This window comes from Primulina huaijiensis, chromosome 2 (genome assembly GCF_012295235.1).
Source record: "Primulina huaijiensis isolate GDHJ02 chromosome 2, ASM1229523v2, whole genome shotgun sequence".
Taxonomy (NCBI): domain Eukaryota; kingdom Viridiplantae; phylum Streptophyta; class Magnoliopsida; order Lamiales; family Gesneriaceae; genus Primulina; species Primulina huaijiensis.
Genome location: NC_133307.1, coordinates 24,027,947 through 24,052,890, shown reverse-complemented (window position 1 = coordinate 24,052,890; position 24,944 = coordinate 24,027,947). Strand labels below are relative to the sequence as shown.

The 24,944-nt window shown below is 37.5% G+C and overlaps 3 protein-coding genes and 1 long non-coding RNA gene across 8 annotated transcripts; 1 reads left to right on the top strand and 3 right to left on the bottom strand.

The window, feature by feature from the left end:
- Nucleotides 1-4,917: 4,917 nt before the first annotated feature.
- Nucleotides 4,918-8,082, bottom strand: LOC140970783 (galactinol--sucrose galactosyltransferase-like). Its single transcript, XM_073432686.1, has 4 exons — nt 6,639-8,082; nt 6,279-6,456; nt 5,723-6,090; nt 4,918-5,612 (listed from the first exon to the last, which is right to left on the bottom strand). The coding sequence occupies exons 1-4, from the start codon at nt 7,890-7,892 to the stop codon at nt 5,049-5,051; spliced, it is 2,364 nt and encodes a 787-aa protein (XP_073288787.1). The 5' UTR covers nt 7,893-8,082; the 3' UTR covers nt 4,918-5,048.
- A 3,446-nt stretch (nt 8,083-11,528) lies between these two features.
- On the top strand, nt 11,529-19,742 carry LOC140970780 (DExH-box ATP-dependent RNA helicase DExH17). 4 transcript variants are annotated; one of them, XM_073432685.1, is made up of 28 exons: nt 11,529-11,649; nt 12,354-12,443; nt 12,963-13,146; nt 13,505-13,666; nt 13,761-13,998; nt 14,097-14,133; nt 14,209-14,255; nt 14,443-14,480; nt 14,580-14,601; nt 14,710-14,922; nt 15,050-15,206; nt 15,486-15,537; nt 15,727-15,798; nt 15,880-15,929; nt 16,035-16,152; nt 16,234-16,297; nt 16,374-16,457; nt 16,542-16,667; nt 16,746-16,942; nt 17,045-17,233; nt 17,329-17,580; nt 17,673-17,722; nt 17,800-17,817; nt 17,949-18,031; nt 18,117-18,312; nt 18,462-18,496; nt 18,582-18,908; nt 19,002-19,742. In XM_073432685.1, the coding sequence occupies exons 2-28, from the start codon at nt 12,376-12,378 to the stop codon at nt 19,517-19,519; spliced, it is 3,597 nt and encodes a 1,198-aa protein (XP_073288786.1). In that variant the 5' UTR covers nt 11,529-11,649; nt 12,354-12,375; the 3' UTR covers nt 19,520-19,742. The 4 variants fall into 4 exon arrangements, with proteins under 4 accessions (XP_073288786.1, XP_073288785.1, XP_073288783.1 ...); XM_073432684.1 differs by having other exon boundaries at nt 15,727-15,929; nt 18,120-18,312; XM_073432682.1 differs by having other exon boundaries at nt 15,727-15,929.
- On the bottom strand, nt 17,569-19,119 carry LOC140970782 (uncharacterized). 2 transcript variants are annotated; one of them, XR_012174189.1, is made up of 3 exons: nt 18,995-19,119; nt 18,684-18,851; nt 17,569-17,702 (listed from the first exon to the last, which is right to left on the bottom strand). It is a non-coding gene; the product is annotated as an uncharacterized lncRNA (long non-coding RNA). The 2 variants fall into 2 exon arrangements; XR_012174188.1 differs by lacking the exon at nt 17,569-17,702 and adding an exon at nt 17,780-18,152.
- A 1,041-nt stretch (nt 19,743-20,783) lies between the features above and the next one.
- Nucleotides 20,784-23,923, bottom strand: LOC140970779 (cysteine-rich receptor-like protein kinase 42). Its single transcript, XM_073432681.1, has 6 exons — nt 22,979-23,923; nt 22,754-22,867; nt 22,306-22,656; nt 21,991-22,225; nt 21,671-21,815; nt 20,784-21,560 (listed from the first exon to the last, which is right to left on the bottom strand). The coding sequence occupies exons 1-6, from the start codon at nt 23,745-23,747 to the stop codon at nt 21,153-21,155; spliced, it is 2,022 nt and encodes a 673-aa protein (XP_073288782.1). The 5' UTR covers nt 23,748-23,923; the 3' UTR covers nt 20,784-21,152.
- Nucleotides 23,924-24,944: the final 1,021 nt, after the last annotated feature.

The window sequence follows — 24,944 nt, the reverse complement described above, 5'->3', positions numbered from 1 at the left end:
CTCTTTTCTTTCCCTCATTCGCCATTCCTTGCTGATTCGGCGAGGACGGGAAAATTTATATATAATCTTTTCAATATAAGTTGAATATTTGACATTATTAAAAAGATTGATGTAATTAACAAAGATCGCAATAAATCTACGTAATCATATTATTTTAAGTTGGATTTGGATTGATCGAATTTAAGCTAAGAGGTTCAAATCTATAATAATATTTGGACAAATTGACGAGGTAATTGATTTTAAATCTCTCAAATATAGTGAATTTAAAATACATCTTCAAGTCAACTCCATTTCGCTTCTGATTACATTCCTGAAATATAAATTATTCAACTCAAACAAAACATAAAGGACTTCGGGCTGGAGTTCCGGATTTGCATTGGCCATGAATACGTATATGGACCATTGCTGAAAGCCCAATAAGTTTACCATTCATAGCTGACAGGTATCAAAAGTTTCCAAGATGGGCCTAATCAAATCAGGTTGAAAGCCCAATTATTCTTCTTTAAAATTCCACCCATCCCATGTGTCATGTGAACATATCAAATATTTTCTCTTCAATTTCTTTTAATTTTATCATTCTTCTTGTCCATCCATTTAATGTCACTTGTCATACTTAACAGTTAGTTTTATTACAACTTTAGTATTTTGAAGGAAAACGAGTTGATCTAACTTGACATAAAATTTAGTATATTAGAACTATTAAAAATGAATGGTAATAAACTAGAAAGTTGAAATATAGAGTTTTTTTTTTTTTAAATTGAAATATAGAAGTTGAACCACTAGCTATCTAATTAACTATTTGGTTAAATCTTCCCACGGAGCTATCTTATCTTTATTGTTCAAAAAAATTGTCTCATCAAATAAATGGTATCGAGGAAGTAGGGGAAACACCAATAATTTGAAATAAGTATATCAAAGTTTAGCTTAAGTTTATTTTTTAAAACTAGGAGTTGATGCATATTTCTTTCTGAGCAGGAGTTGAAGAGAATTCATTTATTCTAGAGGATGCATGGATCACAAATGAAGCATGACGAACATTCGGAAAAGGATAGCGAAATGGCTTCTTCGACAGAAACGTCAGTCGTCAATACTGAGTACTAGGAATGAAGAGCCAACACTTCTTCGGGGTGACAAAATTGATACAGGTGCGCAACAAACCGAAGACACCTTGTTAAAGGAAGCAATCTGAGCCTGTCAAAGCATTTGTTTCATGTCAAGACAGACCCGACAAGTACTTTTGAGGAACAAATCCTAACTACTGCTATACAAATCGTGGGCGACCAAGGATACATACAGCTAAAACATGGGAAGAAACACCTGAGGTACATTTTAGTATTTTACAATTAACTTTAGTTATTTACACTGATATCTTCTAGCACACCAATTCATTTTCGTCGTACCCGAACTAATTGAAAAACCTGCACATGAATTGATTTTTAAGATGCATCATTCATCTGAAAACCAAAGGTTTATCATTAAAATGAAGACCTATAGCTTTTCCAAAGTCCAATATCTTCACCCCCCAATACACACACATTTTTATTTAACAAACTTTTGTCGAGAGACTGCTTGTTAAAACTTGAGATTACTTATGAAGCAACAAAAAGTATCGCTTTCAACTATTTTATTAGCTTTCACAATTTTTTTCCTTCTCCCTCTTCCTTACCTATCTGTTCACATTTTCCCTAATTTAAACCGTGTATAAAAAGCCAAAATGATTGCAAAATCAGTTTCAGAAATGAAAATGGTTAGAAGACGCTCTAATTTCTCGTTACACGTTAATAATCACCTATTTGATCTCATTTACAGGTTAGCAGCTCTGTTTTAGTGTTTCAAGAGGATGAGCCAACAGAATTGGAGTTGATGGCATAATCAGAGTAGTAATAAAGGATGAAGAAACATTAAACAGATGTACAGCTTCTAATGCTGCAGAAAATGATGAGATTTGTTCCTCAGACAAAGTGCAAGCAAAGGCAGAGGTATAGATGTTATACTCGCACACCACCCCATAACAAACTGATTTACTGATAATAACCATTCAAAGTACGTCTATCTACAGGAAATGGAGATAATATCGAAAACGGCAATTGATGAAGAAGACAGAGATGATACCTGGACCGAATTTAGCTGATGATGAAACCAATAAAACTTATATTGAGGAAAAGGAGATTGATGTTTCCTCTCATGGCAAAGATACTTCTGCAAATCACCCAACATGATGGTGCCAAGGATATTCCAAAAGGTAACAAAAATTCCACAGCAAAAAATGAATTTCTTGAAGAAGGATACTCTAATGGAAGCACATAATTCACCACATCTATAGTCAATGAAGATTTTGAACAGTTAAAGACATAAAACCAGAAACAGCCATTACTGAAATCAGAGCTGCTTCCAGTGTTTTACCAATAACAGGAGTACAATGTGGACCAGAGGAAAATGAAAGTGAAGATAGCAAAACCAAGGAAACAGAAATGTCATTAGCACGTGAAGGTCGAGAATATCAAGTCCAACACAACAAACTCCAAGAGTCTACTTCTCCCCCTTTACCTCATGTCAAGGATTCTGAGTGGGAAATGCTCAGGAACGAGGTGAAGATGATCTTCAAAGTGGTGATGATACAAATGATGATGTGAAAGAATTAGATGAAGGCTTTGTTGCAATATCTGATGAGGGGAATTTTTTTGAGGCAAATTCGAACGAGAACATAGAGACCAAAGTTACAGCAGGAGAAAAGGAAGCGTCTGCAATTCAACATGACCCAGTGTCAGAATTTGTCGTGCAAGAAATACAAGAACAACCAGGAAAGACCGTTGAGGCTGTCCCGGAAGAAAAAGAAGTAAGGAGTGAACAGGGTGAAATAAAATTTGATGATTCCTGTGACTTAAAAATAAATTCCAGCACCATGGTTACAGATAAGGTTACACCGTCAGATATACTTTGCAGTTCCCCTACTGATGCAGGGCAAAGAGCTGTGGGTCAAGAAACTCAAATTGTCGAGCAAGGAAAAGAACAGAAACCAGGAAAATGAAAGGCCGTTGAGGCTGTCCCAGAAGAAAAGGGAATCAATACTGAAGAAGATGAAATAAAAGAACACTACTTTAATGACTTAAAAGAAAATTCCCCCACTGTGGCACTAGATAAGGTCACACCAGTCAACATTCTTCAGGGTTCCACTACTGATGCAGCACTAAGAGCCACTAATGAAGAAACTCCAGAGCAACATGGCTTGGATGAAGCTAGTCTAGAAGAGATTGAAGGATGCCGTGCATCTGCCACGGATAAACTTACAGTTCTCAGAGCTGATCAGATCGATAATGTGGATAGTTCACTTGGCAGCAACAAAATTCAAGTACTGCAGCATGGAGACTCTTCAGAAAATTCACATACTGAAGCAGAAAAACAGAAGCCGTCAGAACCCGAGAAAGGAGAAAAACGTGGGAATGAGGAAGCAGCTAAACTAATGGAGACAGCAGAATCAACAGAGATGGATAAGCCTTCACTGTCATGACCTCTTCAGGAGCCCATGAAAGAAGTCTCAAAAGTTGTAGATCATTCAATTGATAAAAAAAGAGCCAACTACCAAAGAAGAAGAGCTGCAGGCAGAAAAATCAGCTAAGGCGGAGCATGTCAAGAGAAAACAGACGAAGAAAAAGACAGTGAAGAGGAATCATGTGTGCATCAAATATCAGACTTGAGCTCTAACACTCCGGTCATGGTGGATGCAGTGGACAAAGATGTAAAAGTTTCTCATAAGAAATCATACGGCATATTATCTGGCATAGGATCAAAGGTTAAGCATTCAATTTCCAAGGTAAAGAAAGCAAGTACTGGTCAGTCTTCTCATCCGAAGTCAGCATCCCCAAATATAGTGAAAAAATTTAAATAACCTGTAAGTTAGATAATAACTAGAGTTTGCTTCGATTTTTTATTATTTGTGCTTGCTTTTGAAAAGGATTTGGCATTGTGTACAAGTTTCTGTAGTAGCAAATTCCTGTACATTACGGAGTATTATAGTTTGCACTTAGTGTAGTGCAGAGCAGAGATGCATCTTTTACTATAAATCACCTGATCACAAGGTTTCCATACAATATAAAATATCAAGTAATTCTACTGAAAATGCATCTGGTAGATGCATGAGCGACCATATTTAATTTAAAGCTAAAACATGTAACATTTATCAAAACCAAGAGCACAAATCATAAGAATATTAAGAATCTTGACTTTAGCTCCCTCTTATAATGGTTTCTCATTTCTGTGATGGCCCAGCACTGCAAATCCTCCCATTCAAAGTATTCAAAAATTAGTTTCAAAATGACATTCTTATACATCTTGAATGCATATAAACAGAGTTGTCGACGTTACAGCCAGTAGGTTCAAGTTATATTTTGCATCCACAATTTCACAAATATAAGCTGACTCACAAGAGATTAACTGTTATATTATTTCAAATCACCGCCAGGCCCTAAGTTTTATATTGAACAAAATTAAGTATGGCAAAATATCAGATGGCATTGAACATCAGCCTAGTTACTGGTCTGATAGGCATAAACCAAGAAATTTGTAAAAAATTACTCTTACCAGACTACAATAATAGTTAGTAGTGCAAACTATGAGATGGTACTGAGCATCGGCCAAGTTACCAGTTTAATAGGCATAAACCCGTAGAATCCGCATGTTGCTCTTCGTTTGCATATTCATCCACTGTTTGACTTGGAATTCTACCAGGCCTTGAATGTTCTAGTATCCAAACATTATTCTTCAACGGATGATTCACGTTATGTATTGGAGTTTGATCCAAAACTTAAAACCGTAGTAGAGGAAACAAACACATCAATCATCTTTACAATCTTAGTCTTTCATAGATATATAGAAGAATGAATCATATAATCCCAAAATTAACATTTGCACAAAAGTTCCGTACAGTAATTAAACATTATATTTCATCAAATTGATAATACATTCTGTAATACATCGCAAAGTCATCAGGAAGAAAAAACGCCCCTGATTTATAAATTAGTTATTTTTTAAAAAAGAAAACCTTATTGTTATCAAAATGAGTACTCAATTACAGAAATTCCAGGAGAATTTGGCCATGGTACTTGAACTATAACCATGTAATCCTCGTACCCAAATGTCGCATTTTCTCCATTAAGTGTGCAAGCCACTGGTTTTTCAGAAGCAAAGACCCTCAGTTCTCCAGTTCCCTTGACTCCAACTTTAACTGAATTTGCACCATCGTCAAACGCCAAAGATTGTAATGCGCCACCCGAATTGAGCATGTTTACTAGCCCGATTGGAGCGAATTGGACAGATTTTTTGGTCAGGGTCATGATGGGGGAGACGGTGACGAGCTCGAACTCGAAAGGCTCAAGGCATATGTCGATGGTGGTAGATCGCTCGGAGAGGATCAATTTCTTTTGGTGAAACAAGTACATGACAAATGTTTGGTCGTCTTCTATGGATATTGGATTTCTTCCTTGTTTCCATTCTATGTCAACTGGGCCGGTCTTGGAGGAGACTGCGCGTGAGTATTGGGAAGCACATTTGTTGCGTCTTGTTTCCTGGCACCACCCTCCTCCTTGGCAGTTGAATGCCCCGATTACACCGGTGAACTGATGCAAGTAGAAAAAGAACGATGTTAGTTCAATTTAATGATTTATGCTGGTTCTGAGTAGGAATTGAAAGCTTAGTTTCAATCAACACATTAGTAAATCAGTGTCACCTTATTGATGTTCCAAATCTTGAGCATTGTCTTGCCATTGTGCAAGGGGTCTTCGAAGAGACAATCACGAGTAGGCAATGCATAGTACTCGCATCGCAGGATCGAGCCATCAGGCAGTACAAGGGTCTTCAGCAAGTCGAAATTGTGCTTGCCGACGGAGTCGCTAATGTAAATGGGTCCGCCCGAAATGGCCCGCGACGCAGCGTGAAACGCTGCACAAGGATGCGTGGACTGAAACATATCCCAATCGGGGTGGATGAAGCTGCCCATCCACAAGCTGTTGTAGGCACAATGCACCATGTGGCATCCTTGCAGCCAGAACGTGCCGTTTGGGTCTCCGGATGGGTCAGTGCACCAAAAATCATCGCCTGTGCAAATCATCAGCCACAAGCTCAATCAACTTGTCTTAAATTGAGGAATTGCAAAAGTTCGAAAACTCTGTGTGTACGTTTTTTTATTACGATATGATGAAAACAGGGTGCAAGGTTAAGTGTATTTTTTACATGGGATCATATATATATTGGATTAAGACAAGGATATTATCCGTATCACGTACCAACGCGTCCTAGAGAGATGGCCTCTGTACCGAGGAACATGAAGTCGTTGCAGTGTTCCATGCTGGCAATCACGCCGTTCCCTTTGAAATGGTTCCTCACTGAAGTCGTGAGAGCCTTGAAATACGCTTTTGCTAGCTCCACTCTTCCCCCGTACTCCTCGCACACCATTTCCAACAACTGCATTTGAGAATAAATATTAACAATCAATATTCTTCTGCTTAAAAAATCACAACCTCTTATAACAATTAGTCTTCTAAAAAAAAAAAGTTATCCCAACAGACCCACTGCATATATATTTTTTGAAAAATACGTAAGTAGAGCCTTATAAAATATTTACATAACATATGATAATGACTTACGTGAATAACATCCACTTTGACTCCATCGATGCCGACGGACTCCAAATACGAGTGCAGTCCCTCATACAACTGCTCAGCCATATCTGGTGGGACAAGCCCAACTCCGTTGTTCACTATCTTATCCACAGCCAAATCCTCCATCGTTGTCTCAAGCCCAGGTGTTAGTTTGGGCTTTACCACCTTTGCTTTTGGTAGCCCAACAACATCGGGCCGAAGCCCGCCCCAGTACCCGCACAAGGCATGCCAAACATAGACATACTCCACGCTATCGAACTTCTCCTTTAGATCCCTCACAAATGCACCCATACCCGTATTCTTACCCGTCGGGCTTCTGTAGTCTCTGAACTTGTAGTTTTCTTGGAATTTTATCAGCCTGCATGGCATTTGCTCCCCGGCGGAGGTCCGATTCATGCCCTCTGAAGTTATCGGATCCTCGTCATGGCTGATGGATTGCCAACCGTCGTCGATCAACACCATCCCCGGGGGACATCCTCCGTCTACCAGACCCTTGACTCCGTCCCAGACTCCGGCGGGGTGGACGTTTAGGTAGAAAGCATCCCACGTGCACCACCCGAACTTGTCGACGATTCCCGGCGGAGTTTTCTCTTCCAGGAGCTTGAAGGTTCCCAGATGGGCACGCGCCACCTTGATGGCGTTTTTGGCGAGGGTGAACGGGTCGTCGCCGGCGTGGATGTAAAGCGCAGCCCGGAATGAGGATGCTGATACTTTGGTGGATCCACTCTCCACGCACATGTCTATGTAGTCGTCGGTTCCGGGTTGTAGTGAGGTCCGAAACGGACCCTCGAGGAGCGGAAGCAGCAAAACATAGGGCCTGTAGTTGCTGCTGCCGGGTTCGTCTTCTTTGTCGAGGATAAGCATTTGTGTTTCGTGCTCCAGATCTGAACCGTTGGACCCGATCCAGTGGGTGGTCCACCAGACTTTGAACCTGAAAATGGACATGAATCTGATACTTTTAAGCTTCCCAAGTGGGATTACATGGTGGCTGCTGGGATCTTTGGTATCAAACCCCACGAAGCAGCCAGGTTTGGCTGTTTCTTGTGGATCGGCCACCTTATCTCCGGCGGCTGCGGGATGTGAAGATGGGACAGTGATGATATTAGGCGGCACTTCAGAGAGGAAGACTTGACCATTCACAGTCAAGTTTGATTTCTCATCCAGTGCGATCAATGAGCCTGCGAAACCATTCGCAAGAATGGCAGCGTTGGAATCACCTTTGCTAAAACTCGGGGCCATTGTTGATGAACTGCAGAAACTAATTACAGGAAAAAAAAATCGATTTACGTACAATATTTTGATTTTATGGATTAGAGGTTAGATTTGGAAAAATGGAAGCTATAAAGATTCAAGGTTTCTTGATTTGCTTCAATGTATTGCATGTTGAGATTCTGGGAAAAATGGTGATGAATTTATAGGCGACGATAATGGGGAGGACCGGGAAGGTTCAAGGAAGGTGAGGTGGGTAGTTTTGGTGATTTAAGTGCAAAGGTTTGAGCTTAGGGGACAGATGGTGGGAACATTGATTGATTAATTAAGATTATCCAAAGTGTCAGAAGATTTATTTATTTATCTATCTATTTATTTGCGTTTATACAGGTGATTTCCTTAAGTCAATAAATTGGAAATATTGAGGGTCATACGCGCAAGGACAAGTGTAACGTAGTATTTATTTCTTATAATCCTTATTTCTTACGAAAGGTCGTTGTTTGAACAGCGATACATGTATAATCTCACACGAGTTTTTTAATATCTATTTTATTTTTCTCCGAGTTCTTGATATAGTCCTTATTTTTTTAATTTATAACGAATGACTACACAATAATATCGACTTGTGCCGTTGTCCCATCTGCGGATGTGGTACGTGGCTCCCATTGTTGGTTAACTCGACCCTACCTGCCCGCAGAGTCGATTTAATTGCTCGGATTTTTCTGAGTCAATTTTTTTTTTTACATGGAGGTAGACCCGGATCACTCATGTGGAGTGATATGCACGGACAGGTTGAAATAAACCCCCATTGTTGGGAGTATACAGTGTCCCCAAATACACATATTATCTCATGCAAAGAGAGAAGATGGGCCCTAAAAGATAAAAGTGAGTTTTTTTTAAATAAAAAAATTCCCGGGGAGTGGGGTGGCGGCTGACCCAGCAGGGGGGTTTGTGTGGCCCACCATCCACCGACCACGGCGGAAGCCAAACGATAACGTAACACGTGGAGGCTTTATAGCTGCAAGGACTGCCACGTGGCAGCATTCAGTCAATTATGGTATACGGATTTGTGTAACTGTTATAACTGGCAACTGCCTCCAACCACCCCCGAAAACATTTAAGACTTTGCTTACACATGTGCGTATGTGATACTCACACTTGGACACTTTTTTTAATGTTCCATGAAATTTATTTAATTCAACAAAATAATAGTAAATATGTCATTGTTAAAATTTTAATTTTTTTTGGACTTACGTGCAAGTTAATGCTGTGCTCGAAAATAACGACCGAGAAATGAATATTCTTTTTATATATATATACATATTACATTTATTTTAAATTTTATCTCTGTTTAATGTTTTATCAGCTTATGTTCACACCAAAACCTTAAATTTTAGATATATAATTTTGCATTTGACGAGTAATAATAACAATATTCTTCCCAACTCAGAAAAAAAATCGTTTATTTGAATGAGAACAAGAGAAAAAAGTGACGGGTTGAACCAGTGTTCCCGTAAAATTGAAGAGCTTGGAATTGCTGGTCCGTGAAGTTAGTACTTTTTTAAGAATAAAATACTTGGTGAAAAATAAAGTATCGTTTAAAAAAATGAAAACAATAAGGAGTTTTATAAATAAAACATCAAGTATTTAATAGAATCAAATATTGATTTATGCACAATATCAGTTAGACGTACGAGTAGGTTTATTGTGAAACGGTTTCATGGTGTATATTTGTGAGACAGATCGATCATATTCATACTTATAATAAAAATAATATTTTTTGTATAAATTATAATATTTTTGCATGTGTTATATCAAGTCAGAAATCTTTTTCATAAAATTGATATGTAAGACGTTCTCAGCCTCGCAATAATTTTTATTTAGACATATGTAATACCATACGCAGGGGCAAATCTTGGAAATCCGTATAAGGGAATTCTGAAGTAATCTGGAATTTAGAATTTTTTTTAAAAATAAACTATAAATAAAATTCAGAAAATAATAATATAGAAAATGGTGATCATCTTTCTNGCATAGGAGTACTCCAGACATATCATATTGTAGAAAAAATAAATAAATTATTTAGGTGTTTACCAAACCGAGGATACAAATAAAAAACATTAATTAACGTATCAAATATTTTATTTCAAAATTTAAACAAATGCTAAAATGCGCACAAATACGTGGGCAAATAGCGTTTCAAACGGCTGATTCAACGGCCATGTGCTCGTGACAATATTAGTCGGTTGGATTGGATAAATCCCCCATAAAAGTAAACACGGGGGACCGACTATTCTTCATTCAATTTTCAAATTACATAAAAATAATTTATAATATTAAAAAAAACAAATACACACAGATATATATTTATATAACTTTGATTTATTTTTTGTGATTTTTTTGAAGCATTTATTTTTATGACTCGACATGAAATAAATATGCTCAATCAGGCGGATACGTGGCAATTTTGTAAACCACTTAGCTACGTTACAATGATAGTTAACTTAATTGAAATTATATTTTTATCATGTAATTATAAACTAATGTTGTTATGAACGGTTAGTTGTCATACATCGTTTAGATAAAATATTTGAGAGTTATATATATGAGCTTTGACAATCCTTCTTTCTTGAGCTAACTTTCGGGGTTGAGTTAGGTACAAGTTCCAATCTTAACATGATATCAGAGCTCAGGTTCCACCTTTATGTATTGAACCACCCGTTCTGCCCATAGTTGGGTCATTTGTAAACTTCACGCTCCAGATGTTCATTCCTGGGCGTGAGGGGGTTGTGTTAGTTGTCCCACATCGGTTGGATGAAATACCTGGGAGTTGTATATATGGGCTTGGACAATCCTTCCCTTTTGAGCTAGCTTTTGGGGTTGAGTTAGGTCCAAGTTCCAATCTTAACATGAACCTATAAAAAAATTCCGACTAATATTGTTGATTTTAAAATTGAAAAAAAAATTCCATTCGACTGTTCTTTTAATCGATTTGCATCTACTCAATTCAGTAATCCTTGAGACGCATGACCTTCTTCCTAAATAAATAGGGCAGTTTTTGTAAACTGGAATGAGATTGTACCTATCGATGTAAACCTCCCCGACTACTACTTGGCTATATCCGGTATGCTAATAGGTCTAAGACCACGGAATCGTTCCATTAACACCACTGACTTTTGGGCTCTCCTCGAAAAGAATCCCGCCATCTCATTGCAGGAGACGCCCTTTCAAAATTCATGTAGTTGGTTGGGTCGGGGTGAATCCTTATTATTGATTTTATAATTTGAATTGAAATAATTTTAAAAAATATATTTTTGTGGTCCAACAATATTGATTATTGTAGTTAATTAAATCACTTTTCATTTGACTATGGTCGATCCATTTTTTAATTTTTAAGACACGATGAAATGAATTTATAATTTATCAAAATACTTCTGTTTTAAAAATAAATAAATAAATAATTCCATTTTCATGTAGATGGCGTATACACGATTAGCCCAGTAAATATCATTTCTGTTCAATCAATGATATTGGTCCTTAAAGTTGGGCCTGACTGACAACTCACCATATATCTTGGGCTAATTTACCGTCGCGCCAATTTTGGGCCCACGATACATTATAAATTCTCTCGCGTTTCATTTTCGAATACTCTGGCGCGTCTTTTGATCTTCGCCCCGAGCCAAGTCCGCAGGCCAAACCAACCCGCATTACTGTATCTGAATCTGCATCTCTCGTGTAAATTGAGTTTTTGCAGAGCTTTTGTATCGGAATTGTAGATTGAAATAAAGTAAGTCTTTTACGTTTGCAACTTTGCGAATAATGCTGAATCTGAATCTGCTTGTTTTTCTGTATAAACTGAGTTTTGCGGTACTTCGAATCGGAACTTGAGTTATAGTGGAATAAATTAAGGTATTTACATTTGTAAGTTGGTGATGAGGAGCATTCGAGTGACTATTATGCAATTTTTGTTAATTGAATGTAAAATATTAAGTGCATATTATTTAGTGGAAAAATTGAGTTTCTCTGTTTACAATCTTGTTATATTACCCTTGTTCTTGCTTATAATCAGCTTGTCACTTGATTTTAGTTCAAGTTATTTTAATGATACATTGATTGGAAGTTTTGCTAAAATTGAATGATTTGATATATATATTTGTCAGGCTTCATCATGAACTTTTTGATTACTAGTCAACTAATGCTACGATGATGTTTCACTTGAATTTAAGAAGGCGTGAACAGAATTATTGGGCATCTTATGGGAGATTAAGTGTCCAGAAATATTAGATAAACATTACAATAGAAAGGAAACATTTTATCTGAATCCAATCGATCTATCATTGTTCCACAACGTTAAAAATTTGATATAAGTTTAAATAATTTACAATTTTGTTGTTGCTTTGATCCTATTTTATGTTGACACCTATAAAAATCAAACCTCTTGGTGGTTCATACAATAATTTTTATTTTGAGAGCACTTTTGTTTAATTTCAGTTCATAAATCATTAGTTCTTCCATGGATTCGTATACACTAAAGGCGGTGAATGATTTACCAGTCTTTTTTCGCTCAGCCTTTAACTTCAGGTACTCACTCATTTATCACATTAATCTCAAGAACTCTCTTCCTAGATCTCAAAAGACCTAAATTAGACCATGCTCTCTATCCGGTATATGGTAATGCTAGCGACTGAGTGTCTCTGCCTAGTCGCGGAAAAACGGTTCAGGAATATCTCTGGTAATATTAAACTTGATATGGGAATAAGAATGAACTTTGATTTTCGTGGTTGATTCATGAAAGTTATTTTAAAAACCTCAACCCACTAAGGATTCTGTGCCTACGAGGGTCATGTCCCTTGATAAAGAACAGACTATTGTAAGCTTTTCTTTTTCTACGCCATTTTGTACTTTGACCAAGTAAATTAATTTTGCAACTTTTAGAACAATGAGTGACATCTGGAAAGGATCCTGGAGAGTAATGAATTTCAGTAGTTTTTCTATTCATGGAAACATCATCTTCCAAGGAAAAGAGAACATCTAGAAGCTTTCCTGGTCTTGCTTCTAGCTGTAATGGACAGCATTGTATCTAATATGATGTACCTGCAGGTATTTCAACTCATTGCAGAGTGAATGTTTCTCCACATGCTTCCAGTCTGATGTAAACATGGTTATTTCTGCGCCAACTGGAAGTGGAAAAACTGTACTTTTTGAGTTATGCATTATGAGGCTTCTCTCAAAATTCATCGGCACTGATGGAAATTTCGTCCATCTTAAAGGGACACTTAAAACAGTATGTCTCTGGATAATATTGCTCCATAAACAGTCATGCCTTTATCACATCTTAAAGAATTACGAAATATATCCACTATTAAGGTAATTATCACAATATATTTTCTATTTGCTTCTATTTTGGTAAGACATGTGAGAGAATGAACATGAAGCCTATGCTCACTTCTTGGCATTTAATAAAACCCTGTAAAGTTCTTTTGTAGCTTGTTTCATTGAACCTTTATACTAACTTTCGGCTCTAGCTTGCTTCCAAAATCATTTAAGCATAGAAATGGAGATTTGTTTGACTTAATTGTTGTTTTCTTAAGTTCACAATTTTGTGTTAACTCACTGGCATAATTTTATCTTATGGTGTGAAGATCTACATCGCACCTTCAAAGGCTTTGGTACAAGAGAAGCTTCGGGATTGGACTCAGAAGCTTGGACCACTGGGAATAAAATGTCTCGAGATGACAGGTGATAGTGAGTTCTACAGAATCAGCAACATACAGGAGGCAGACATCATTCTAACTACACCCGAGGTTTGATGGCCATGATAATTATTTCCTTCCGAAAACTATCTTTCGTTATATGATAGATTTGATAATGGCTAAGAGCTGACCTTCCTTAACATAGAAATTTGATGCTGCTACGCGTTATCGCATAAAAGATGGAGGTTTGAGTTTTTTCAGTGATATAGCACTAGTGCTCATTGATGAAGTTCATTTGCTGAATGATCCTCGAGGAGCAGCACTAGAAGCAATTGTCAGTAGAATTAAAATGCTTGCTTGTAATCCTGAGATGAGATCAAGTTCTTTATCCCATGTCCGATTCCTTGCTGTTTCTGCTACAATCCCAAATATCAATGATCTTGGTATTTTTCAGCCTGTGCTTCGATCAAAACAATTGGCATATGTGCTTAAGTTTCTGCAGTAGATTTGGTTATTGGATAGTTAATTATTACCTTCACAGCGGAGTGGCTTGTGACTCCATCTCAAGGAATTAAAAGGTACCTCAAGCATCAATCTAGTGATTGTCTTCGTGGCTTTACTTGTTAGATTTTATTCTGACTGCCAATTTGCAGGTTTGGAGAAGAAATGAGACCAGTAAAGTTGACTACAAAAGTTTTGGGTACGCAAACTTTTTTCTCCATGCTAGTGCCATAATATTTCTTTCAGGACATAAATTTATGAGCAGTATAGAAACACCAGATCTATGACTGCATAGTTTTGATATTATTGTAACATATATACTTTGCATATAAAAAATAATATTCTCTCTATATTATTTAGGTAACGTTTTACATGATTTGTTGCAGGGTACACACGGGCAAAAAATGATTTCTTATTTGAGAAGGTTTGTTATGTGAACTTTTATTGAATGTCTGGATGATTAAACTCCTGATCTATTGATTCTATACCTCCTGTTGACAAAATGTTTCTTTTGATCATTCAGAGCCTCCAGAACTACATTTTTGGTGAGCCGAAAAATCTGATGTTCAGATAATTTTGTTAATAATTCTCCAGTTGGTTTTGGTGAACTTCTCATGGATTGGTGTCACATAAATAGAGATATTTTGCTGTAGATCTTCTCAAGCAATACTCTGGTGGAAAATCTGCTTTGATTTTCTGCTCAACTAGGAAAGGAGCACAAGAGGCAGCACAACGACTCTCTCAGATAGCGATGACTTTTGGTAATTCAAGTCCTTTCATCAAAGGCCGAGAAGAACAGGAAAGATTAAGGGAGGCATCATTATCATGTGGCGACAAACAAATGCAATCTTATATGCTTTACGGTGGTATGTGATCTATAGAAATTTGAAATGGGAGGGATGATTACAGGCATACATACATAATCTATCTTGGTTTTTGAGTAATATAGGATAAGAGAGCCATCGTAACACCAAATAGTTGTTTGTTCTACAGTTGGTTATCATAACGGTGGACTGGCTTTGAAAGATCGGAATCTTATCGAAGGTCTTTTTCTGAATGGTGATCTACAAATTTTATGCACGACAAACACTCTGGCTCATGGAATTAATCTGCCAGCACATACGGTCATCATCAAATCAACACAATACTTGTATGTCCATCGATCATTTCCTGGTAACTTTTTAATATTGCCATTTGTTGCCAGTGGGAAAACTCGACACCATTATATTATTAGTTTTCCAATGAGATCATGCCACATTTTTACAAATTAACACTTAATAAATAATGCATGGGTTGGATAAATATTCACTATACATGCCTAAATGGAGCTTTGCATGCTATCTTGTTCAACTGTCCAACTACTTATCTGCCATCCTAGAGGCAGAATTGTAAACAACTCTACTGTGTACTAACGTTGACCTTGTATTAGCAATAAGGAGAAAGGTACGTACATGGAATATGACCGGTCCATGGTATTGCAGGTGCGTTATCGTTCTACTAAATACATTTTAGCAATTGTTTTTTGTTGCAAATAGGTATGTATGTCTCTTGAGTTAGATAACTCAAGACTTGGATTGGGTCTTCGGTCTGGGTAAACCAAGCGTTCATGCACTTGGACAAAGATTGAGTGTGTCTTAACCTGAAATGATGGCCATCTCTAATTTATGCAGATGTGTGGAAGAGCTGGCCGTCCTCCATTTGATGACACAGGAATGGTCATAATTATGACCAGAAAGGAAACCGTAATTTGCTCTCTTTCCTTTCCCTTCAGAAAAAAAGAGTTAAAAAATCGAGTTATTGACCTGCTTAATATCGTCTCTCAGGTCCATTTGTACGAGAATCTATTAAATGGATGCGAGATGGTGGAATCACAGTAAGTCTTCACTCCCTCACTATCTAATGCCAGTTTTTACATTGATATTGCGCATAAGCACTTTGTCTGTCACCGACTTGATAACTGTCATACTTTATTCTTCAGATTGCTTCCGTGCGTAACAGAGCATCTAACCGCAGAGATAGTTCAGGCAACTGTCTCGGATATAACAATGGCGATTGAATGGATGAAATGCTCATACTTGTACGTGAGAATGAAAAAGGCACGTCCATTTAGCTTTCAAGAGGACACTATTTGTATCTTCCTTCATTAGATTGCATTTTTTAAAGTTTTCAAACAACAGAATCCGGAGAATTACTCGATATTAAAAGGGCTGTCTGGTGACCAAATAGAGAAACATTTGCAAGGTAATTTGATTAATGATGATCACATATTGATTTTCATTATCCATGAACTTTGCATGATTTCTGTATGCTCTGTCAGAGATTTGCGTTCAGAAGGTTAACGAATTATCCCAATATCAAATGGTCTGGACTGACGAAGACGGATTCCTTCTAAAACCACTTGGTATATTCACGTATTTGACGTCAGAATCGTCTTATTATAATGCTCTACAGGACTTTAATTTGTTTATCCCTTCCTTGTGCTCAGAGCCTGGAAGGTTGATGACGAAATATTATCTGAAGTTTGACACAATGAAACATATTATTCAAGCACCTGCAAACTGCAGCATGGAGGATGTCCTTCACATTATATGTCGAGCAGAAGAAATTGCATGTATGCATCTGTTGCTGTGAAAGCTTTCTTTTCAGCTGTGAATTGTTGATAACTATTCCACATAATCTAAAAATGAAGGGATACAACTGAGGCGGAATGAAAAAAAGTTTCTTAATGACATAAACAATGAAAAAGATTGTCGTCTTCGTTTTCATGTCCTTGACGATAAGGGAAAAAGAAAAAAACGTATACAAACCAGAGAGGAGAAGATATTTATTCTGGTGAATGACTGCCTGACTGGAGATCCTTTAGTGCATGACTTATCCATGAGCCAGGTTTTGCCACCTCTTTAAATTTTTTAGATTTGTCGTGCTTTATTTTTTCTGATACTTAACATGTTAAACATTGACTTGATTCTCCTACAACTTCCGTCACAGGACATGAACTCTGTGTGCTCAAATGGGTGCCGAATTGCAAAGTGCATGAAAGAGTATTTTTTGTACAAGAAAAGCTATCGAGGAGCTTTAAATTCAACACTGCTAGCCAAATGTTTACATCAGAAGTTATGGGACGACAGTCAATACTTGTTGAAACAATTACCAGGAATTGGAATGGTGACTGCGAAGGTCTGTTTTATCTTTGAGTTCTACATGGAAATGTTTGCTTTCATCTATGATATGTATAATCCTTTTGTGCTCTTTACACCTGAAATACTCACTAGGCACTGCTTTCAATGGGAATCAAGTCATTCGAGGCCCTTTCTGAGGCTGATCCGAGGAAGATAGAGTTAATTACCGGTCGAAAGTATCCATACGGGAACCATATTAAGGAGTCTTTGCAATCACTACCCCCAAAAGTTGAGATGATATTCAAAGAAACTGATGGCCAAAAGCAAGGGAAGTCCAAGCTACTGATAACATTAACGAGGCTATCACATCCCCACAATTCAACAAAACGACACTATGCTGATATGGTATGTCAGGAATCTGTCTTTGCTTTCAGAAACATGTTCTATTCTCCACACATTCATTTGCTACTATAAGCAATTGAAATTCTCTCTTACAGATGGTCGGTCTAGAAGAAGACAACCTCATCCTGTTTCATGAAAAGATAAGGTATTCAGTAACTACAATACATGCTTTAAATTTTGGTTCATATTTATGGTTCTGAAAATTCTTTTTTGCTGTTGTAGACTGGAGGATTTCTCAAGGTCTGGAAACTACAGATCTTGAACCCATGTTTGAATTTAATGATCTCAGAAATTCATGCAACAATTTGCTTGTTACGAGATCCCTGCTGTTGTCACATGAATTTTTTGGGACTGACATGATTTTCTTTCAGCCCATACAATGCTGTTGCATTATACAAGAAGCCTCGGCAAGGAAAACTGATCGTTAAGGCAGCTCTGATAGTTGAAGAATTCAGTAAATCCCTTTCTTCTTTTACGACTTTTCAATTGTCATTGCTTGCTAAGAATGCATCCATTGTATGTATTTGATATCCATGCAGTAGGTATCGATCTCCATCAGAAAGTCATAATCACTCCTGAGATAGACTTGAATGTCCATAATTATCGTCCAAAGAAACCTTCCTCCATTATTCACAACGACTTGACTATCCTAAAAGACGACAATGACTGCACATCTCATGCTCAGGAGATCGAACAGTCCAATTCAAACGAATTGACAAAAAAATCAAATTCCATGTGAGTACTGCTAACAAAATTTTATGCACGTTATTCTTATATTTAAGCAATATTCTTTTAGTGACGGCTGTTTATCTTGAAATACCGATTACCGGCAAAGTTAAATAGTTCTTTTTGTATGATATAGCTTAATAATTTTTAAATTCCAGGCCCAGCTTCAAACTTCTGGATGAAGAGTTAGAAGGTGGTAAAGAATTGTCCTTTTTTGGGTCCCGTGCTGTTCTTCTCCATCCCTCTAACTTGCTCTCATTTGTTTTTCTAACTCAAAGACAATGTTGTTATTGAAAATGGAGATGCCGACTGCAAAATTATCAACGAAAGAACAGTGTTCGATCACATTCGCAAAAAGGCAAAAAAATTACCACCTTTACCTGTGCCAAATGATGCTTGTTCTCCATCTTTAGAGACCTTCGCTTTCATCAGAAAACGCACTCGTGAGCAACATATGGAACTTGACAACGACGTTGAGTTTGTTGACATGCGAGACGATAAGTTTCCAACCGGCACGGTCTTGATCCAATCTCCCGAACTTTCAGAACCTAAACAAAACAGACCTATTTTCAACAGCTCAAATGGCTTTGATCTAATAGACAAAGGTGAGTTAAATTATGATAAAAGTTTCATTAAATGGTTCTTCTACTCTGCTAGTTATGCTCTTTTTCTTATGTCTGCGTTTGCTCACCCTTAAGGCAAAGCCCTTACTGAGCTTTGGAGTGAAGGAGGAAAGGTTGCCACTAAATATCTGGATATTGAACCAAGAAGCCTAAATCAAGAAACGGTTTTCGATCACATAAGGAAAAAGTCAAGGAATTTCCCAGCGTTAGCCAGTACTAGAATTACTCGTGCTGAAATAATCGACCTGGATTGCGACACGAACCAAAATACTGTGCATAATAAGGGAACTTTTAGTATTGCGCCAACCAATCTTGGAGAAGACGTCCAAGAACTAAAGCAGGCTTTGCGTTGCAAAACCTCGAATTCCTCGACGAAAGCTGGGTTTTCTTTGATAAATTCTCCTAACGGCTTGGATCTAAAGACATCTCAAGTTCCCTCAGTCCTTATGGAGAAGAATAATGGTGAATCTACTGTGAAACAGCTGCAACCTTTAACTTCAGTGGAAATACGGAATTGTTCACCGGCATTGACCGGAGAGGTGGGCAAAGAATCGTTTCTCGGGTTTGAAAGCGTTTTCTCCTTTCTCTTTTGATTTCTAAGGAATTTGCTTGTACACTTCGGTCGTAGCAAATGTGTGTAATGAGTTCAGCAACTTGCTTTCTGGAACTAGTATAATACTTTTTCTCAATAGTGTCGTTCATACGTCATTCGAAACATATACTGTAAGAATGGAGACATAATCTACTGTTTAAAATCATTAGATCTTGAGGTTCATGTTGAATTCTTAGTTTCGTACAAACTATATCGTCGGCAAACAAAAAAAGTGTGAGCCAAGTACAATGGTACAATGTTTTTTTATTCGATAATAAATAATTAATGGATGTTTCCATCTGTACAGGACACAATCTCTCTAACAACATAAAACACAAACTACCCCCTCCGTAATTTTTGTTTTTAACAAAACTTAGTTAAGCACACCACTTGGGGATGACAAGTCATTGATTAGTCATTCATTATTATTTTTGTTTAATATTTGATTCAAGTTGTACAAAATATCATTGTCATGAACCATTATCTTATTCAAATATATTGATTTCCATATATATATAATGTATCATTTATCATCTCATCATGTTCTAAATTACTATTTTATTTATAATTTACTAAGGGTGTAATTGATATTTTATTTGTGAAAATCTTTACAATAAGAGAAAAAATTCCATGATTTCTTCACGGTTACAAATTCAGAGAGTTAAGCTCAGTGTGCGATTAACAGCTTTAAATCTGCATGCGGATGAAGGAATTCATGCCCGAAGACTATTGTCACGAATTTTCACTTCCAATAGATATCCCACGAAATGCTACCACAATTTTATATAAATTACATATATAAAACTCTTCAAAAAATTCCCTACGATTTTTTCAACATCACGGGATTCGGGAGAGTGACGTTATCTATGAACAAGATACTCTTACAAAATGACATCGAATTCTGGTCATAAATATAAAAGCCAAGTGCCAACCTTCTGAATGGGCTGATTGATTCCGACTCCCCTGTTCCTACGAATGGTGGTACCATTGGTTGACTAGGTCATAAATTTGTGTCCCACAAGCGATTAGGGTTCTAAAAAGACAAGGTTTGTCTTTACACACGAGGAGGTACAAAAATTACAATTCTATTTTTTGTTTCCTTTCGTTTTCTGACATGAATTTTGACAACTGTTCCTACATATAATTAATTCAAAAACACAATTGGTTGGGAGTTTACCTAAATCAATAAAGAATAAGCAAATTGTGGTCTCCGAAAACCACACAGGTGTTCCGCCGGCATATAAATGATAGTAAAACAATTGAGGTCCAGAAGAAGATCCCACGTTACACATTCAAAAATGTCAAGTTTAACATGTAATTTCTATCATCTATCACAAAAAACGAACCCCATGCAAAATATTCTTACACATGTTTTATATGTCATATTTGATGGGAAAAAACAGGACATTCGGAATATTACCATGATTCAACCTCAACATATAAGTTAATGCCATGCACAAAAGCTGATGCCACACCCGGTGATCCCTTTCCTAAATGCTTGGAGAACTCATCAAATAATTTTCCACTACTTCGGACCGTACAGAAACTACTCGTCATAACCCTTAACCAAATCCAAGCCGTTATTTTACAGCTTTCTATTTCACTCAAGAGTATAATGGACTATCTTGCAATAGCTAAGAGCGCTCCTCTGTATTCGAATCACGGAAGTCTTTTACCTGCTTTTGAGTCAGTTCTTCGCTCTCGAGTTGTTCGCTAGAACTTATACCAAAAGAATCTGTCGAGGGGTCGAATTCTTCAAATTTTCTAACTGCATTCGATGTAAAACTGTAGGATGATCTTGCAGAGCTAGACGAAACCGTGCTAGCGCTTAGGAAAGGAGGTTGATTTGGTTCAGGAATGTCGTAGTTTTCATCAGTAAGCATTTGAACTACTTCGGACATAGATGGTCTTAGAGTAGCAGATGCCTGCACGCATAGAAGCCCGGTTTTTAGCACTTTTGATGTCTCCAAAGCTGGAAAATGGCCTTCCAAACAAGGATCGACTGAATCTGTCAATCTATGTGTCTTGTAGAGCTTCCAAACCTGATGCCAGAGAAATCAGATTAAGTGATACGTGTGGGTTTATTAGCCTACACGATCTTTTACGTATATTTGATAGGAAGAAAATAGACATGAAAAGTATAGAGGATTACCGTCTGTATAAGAGAACCAAAATCCTCCTTGACTGAATTGTTTTTCCTACCACACACAATTTCAAGAACCAGCACGCCAAAGCTATAAACATCGACCTTCTCAGTAAGTTGTCCCTTCACCAGGTACTCGGGAGCCATGTATCCTCTGCATCGTGAAAAAAAACCCTTGCATTGTTTTAGTATGACCATATTAGCAGGGGCGAATTCAGAATTTTAGTTGGGGGACGTAAAACTTAAATCTTTGAGGTTGAGGTGGATTGCTGGCATTGGACACGCCCCTGCAAGGCAAGCCTAAGATTAAACTAATGCTTTTTCCTTACAATGTGCCTGCAATTCCTGTGCTGAGATGAGTTTGATCAGCAGCGAAACATCGAACCAAACCAAAATCTGATACTTTAGGATCTAAATTCTCATCAAGAAGAACGTTACTACTCTTAATATCCCTATGAATTATCCTAAACTCACAGCCTCCATGAAGAAAAGCGATCCCTTCCGCCGCTCCAACAATTATATTGTGACGCTCCTTCCAATTCAGAATCTTAATCCTGTTCCTAGCTGAACATGGAAAACAAAATATTGATAAACATTTACACCAAATACGCAAAAACGTTATGTATATCTGAAAAGATCCATACCGAAGAGGCATTGATCAAGACTTCCCCTGGGCACGAATTCGTAAACGAGGAGGCTTTCAGGGCCTTCAATGCTACATCCCAAGAGCTTCACAAGGTTCTTGTGCTCTATCCCAGATATCAAATTTACCTCGTTGAAGAACTGGTCTACCCATTGTCTGGTGCTGAACAACAACCTTTTGACAGCCACGGTTTTCCCATTTGATAGTGTTCCTCTATATACAGAACCAGCTCCTCCTTGGCCTAATTTTCTTGAAGGATCAAAGTAATTTGTTGCCTTTTCCAGAGTTTCATATTTGAATTGCAAATTGGATTTGTTGTAAGAATATGAAATCTGACCAAGATTATTCCGCTCTGCATTGAAAAGTGTGACGCGGTTTAAAAACTCTCAGTTCACTCGGAAATATAATATATTTTAGACAGTTCTTAGTTTCTTGAGAAGGCACCACACCTTGTTTTCTCTTATTCCATCTAGCATAAGCAGCATAACAAGCAGAGAGAGAGAGCATACAGAAAGCTATTGCAGACCAGGCAATTGCCATGGATTTTCCAACTCGAGACACACCTATATAGAAGACTGTGATCAAAGCCAGGAAAGAACAAGAAGAAAACACAGAACCAAGAATCACACACAAGTTATACTTCCTCAAAACCCGAAAACTAGAATCAAACTCACCAGAGCCATGCCTCTTTTCGTCTGCCGGATTCGAGAAGAACTTATGAGTAGAATACCTCAAATAACAACCAGCATTCAAAGCCCTCCCTTCCTTGCTAGGCAAACACGTTTTCACCACTTCACTGGCCTTACCCAAACACGTCTTACACCCCTCCACGCTCACAGTCTTCCAACACTCTGCCAATCCAAAGACGCCCCTAACCTCAGCTGCCGCGTGCCCCCCACCCGCCGCCGCACTATTCGCAACTCCATCAACTAATTCCTCGACTCTCTTTCCAAAATCCAAATCGACCCCTCCTCTCTCCACCCCTTCGATCGTACTGTTACAATTCAACTTATCCCGAACCGGGTCCACACTTTCATTGTAAAACTTGTAATCATCGTAGCGTAAAAAACATCCGTCCAAGAATATCCGCCCTGCCACGGACGGCAGGCAGCGCGGGAGGCGCGTGCGACTGGCGGCGTAGCACTGGAGGCAGTCGTTATGGCTCAAATCGCCGTAGCATTGGGCAAGGCTGAATATAGAAATATTAGTAGAATTCACGACGTAACGAGCCCAATCATGGGCTGTCACCAGCTGAGAGAGAACTTCCATTTCTTTGACGAACAGTGGAATGTAGCTACTGTTCGGCGACACCCGCAAGTCACCACAGAACAACCCGGCTTCCGAAATTCGGGGATCGGACCGACAAAAAGGGAGACACCGGGTGACGAAGATGAGAACAGCCACCCATTTTCGAGATTCGGAGTACGAGGTTGATGGCTGCATGGATGACAATGGAAACGTAGAAGATGGCCGGGACGATGCCTAAAGCTAAAGGTGTGGCTTTTTTGTTGTATCAAGCAGGGCACGCAGCTTTACATCGGACTCTTGAGTTCGGTCTGCGCATTAAATATGGCTGCTACGGTGACAGTTAACAAGGTCGGTTTTCTGATGTTCCATTTACGTTAAAATATTGTAATTATTGAAGTAATCTTATGCTGCTACAGATAATGGTCGGTAGATCATTACGTACAAAAATATACTACCATTTTGACAAAATTTCATTTTAAAAAAACAATATTGAATTCAATAATAGGGAAAAAAAATCTCTGCATATATTCGTTGGATTCATTTCCAAATTTTTTTTTAGAATTGGATTACATTTTCAATTTCCTTTTTAAATTTATCTCTGCATATAATTTATTACTCCTGGGATTTAGCATATGAACTAGTTCGTTTTGAAGATGATCAAGAATTTGTTGGTTTTACCTGTTCAAATCTTTGTTCAGCTTTTCTTTTCTTTTCTTTTCTTTTCTTTTTTTTAAAAATGAATCTGATAATTGTGTGTGTGCTGTACAATATTAATTGACATGAAGAATTATTGTGGTAGAATAGGTGGCAACCAATATATTTATAGTATTTGGGTTTCCACACAAATTTATTAAGGAGTTGGTTGATCACCTAACATTACTTATCTTGGGTCCATGTTCAAAAGATGATAGATATCTCTCTTTCTCTCGAACAGAGAAGATGAAATGAAATAGAAATATCAAAAATAATTTATTTAATCTCAAATCTCGTGTATTACGTTCTCTTATTTCTAAATCTATAGATTATGGATAATCTAAGAGGTTCTGAAAGAAGAACACGCATATATGGAAGATCAATAACTCGTTTTAAATATTTAAAAATTAAGATTTCAAGTACGTTTATGCTGTAGTTTATCATTCAATTCTTGGTAATATAACATGATAAATTCTATATGTTTTATATTGTTATTCTCCAACAATATGTTCACTACTCGATACTTAAGTTGAACAGAAAAATGCTAATATAAACAAGAATGAAAATGATTGCCTGATAGAGAAAAACGATTTTTTGTTATGGTTTTTATTTATTTATTTTTCATTTTTATCACAATAATAAGGGGATCGCTCTGAAAGTCGGCATTTAATCATAGAAATGAATATATATGTATCGGTA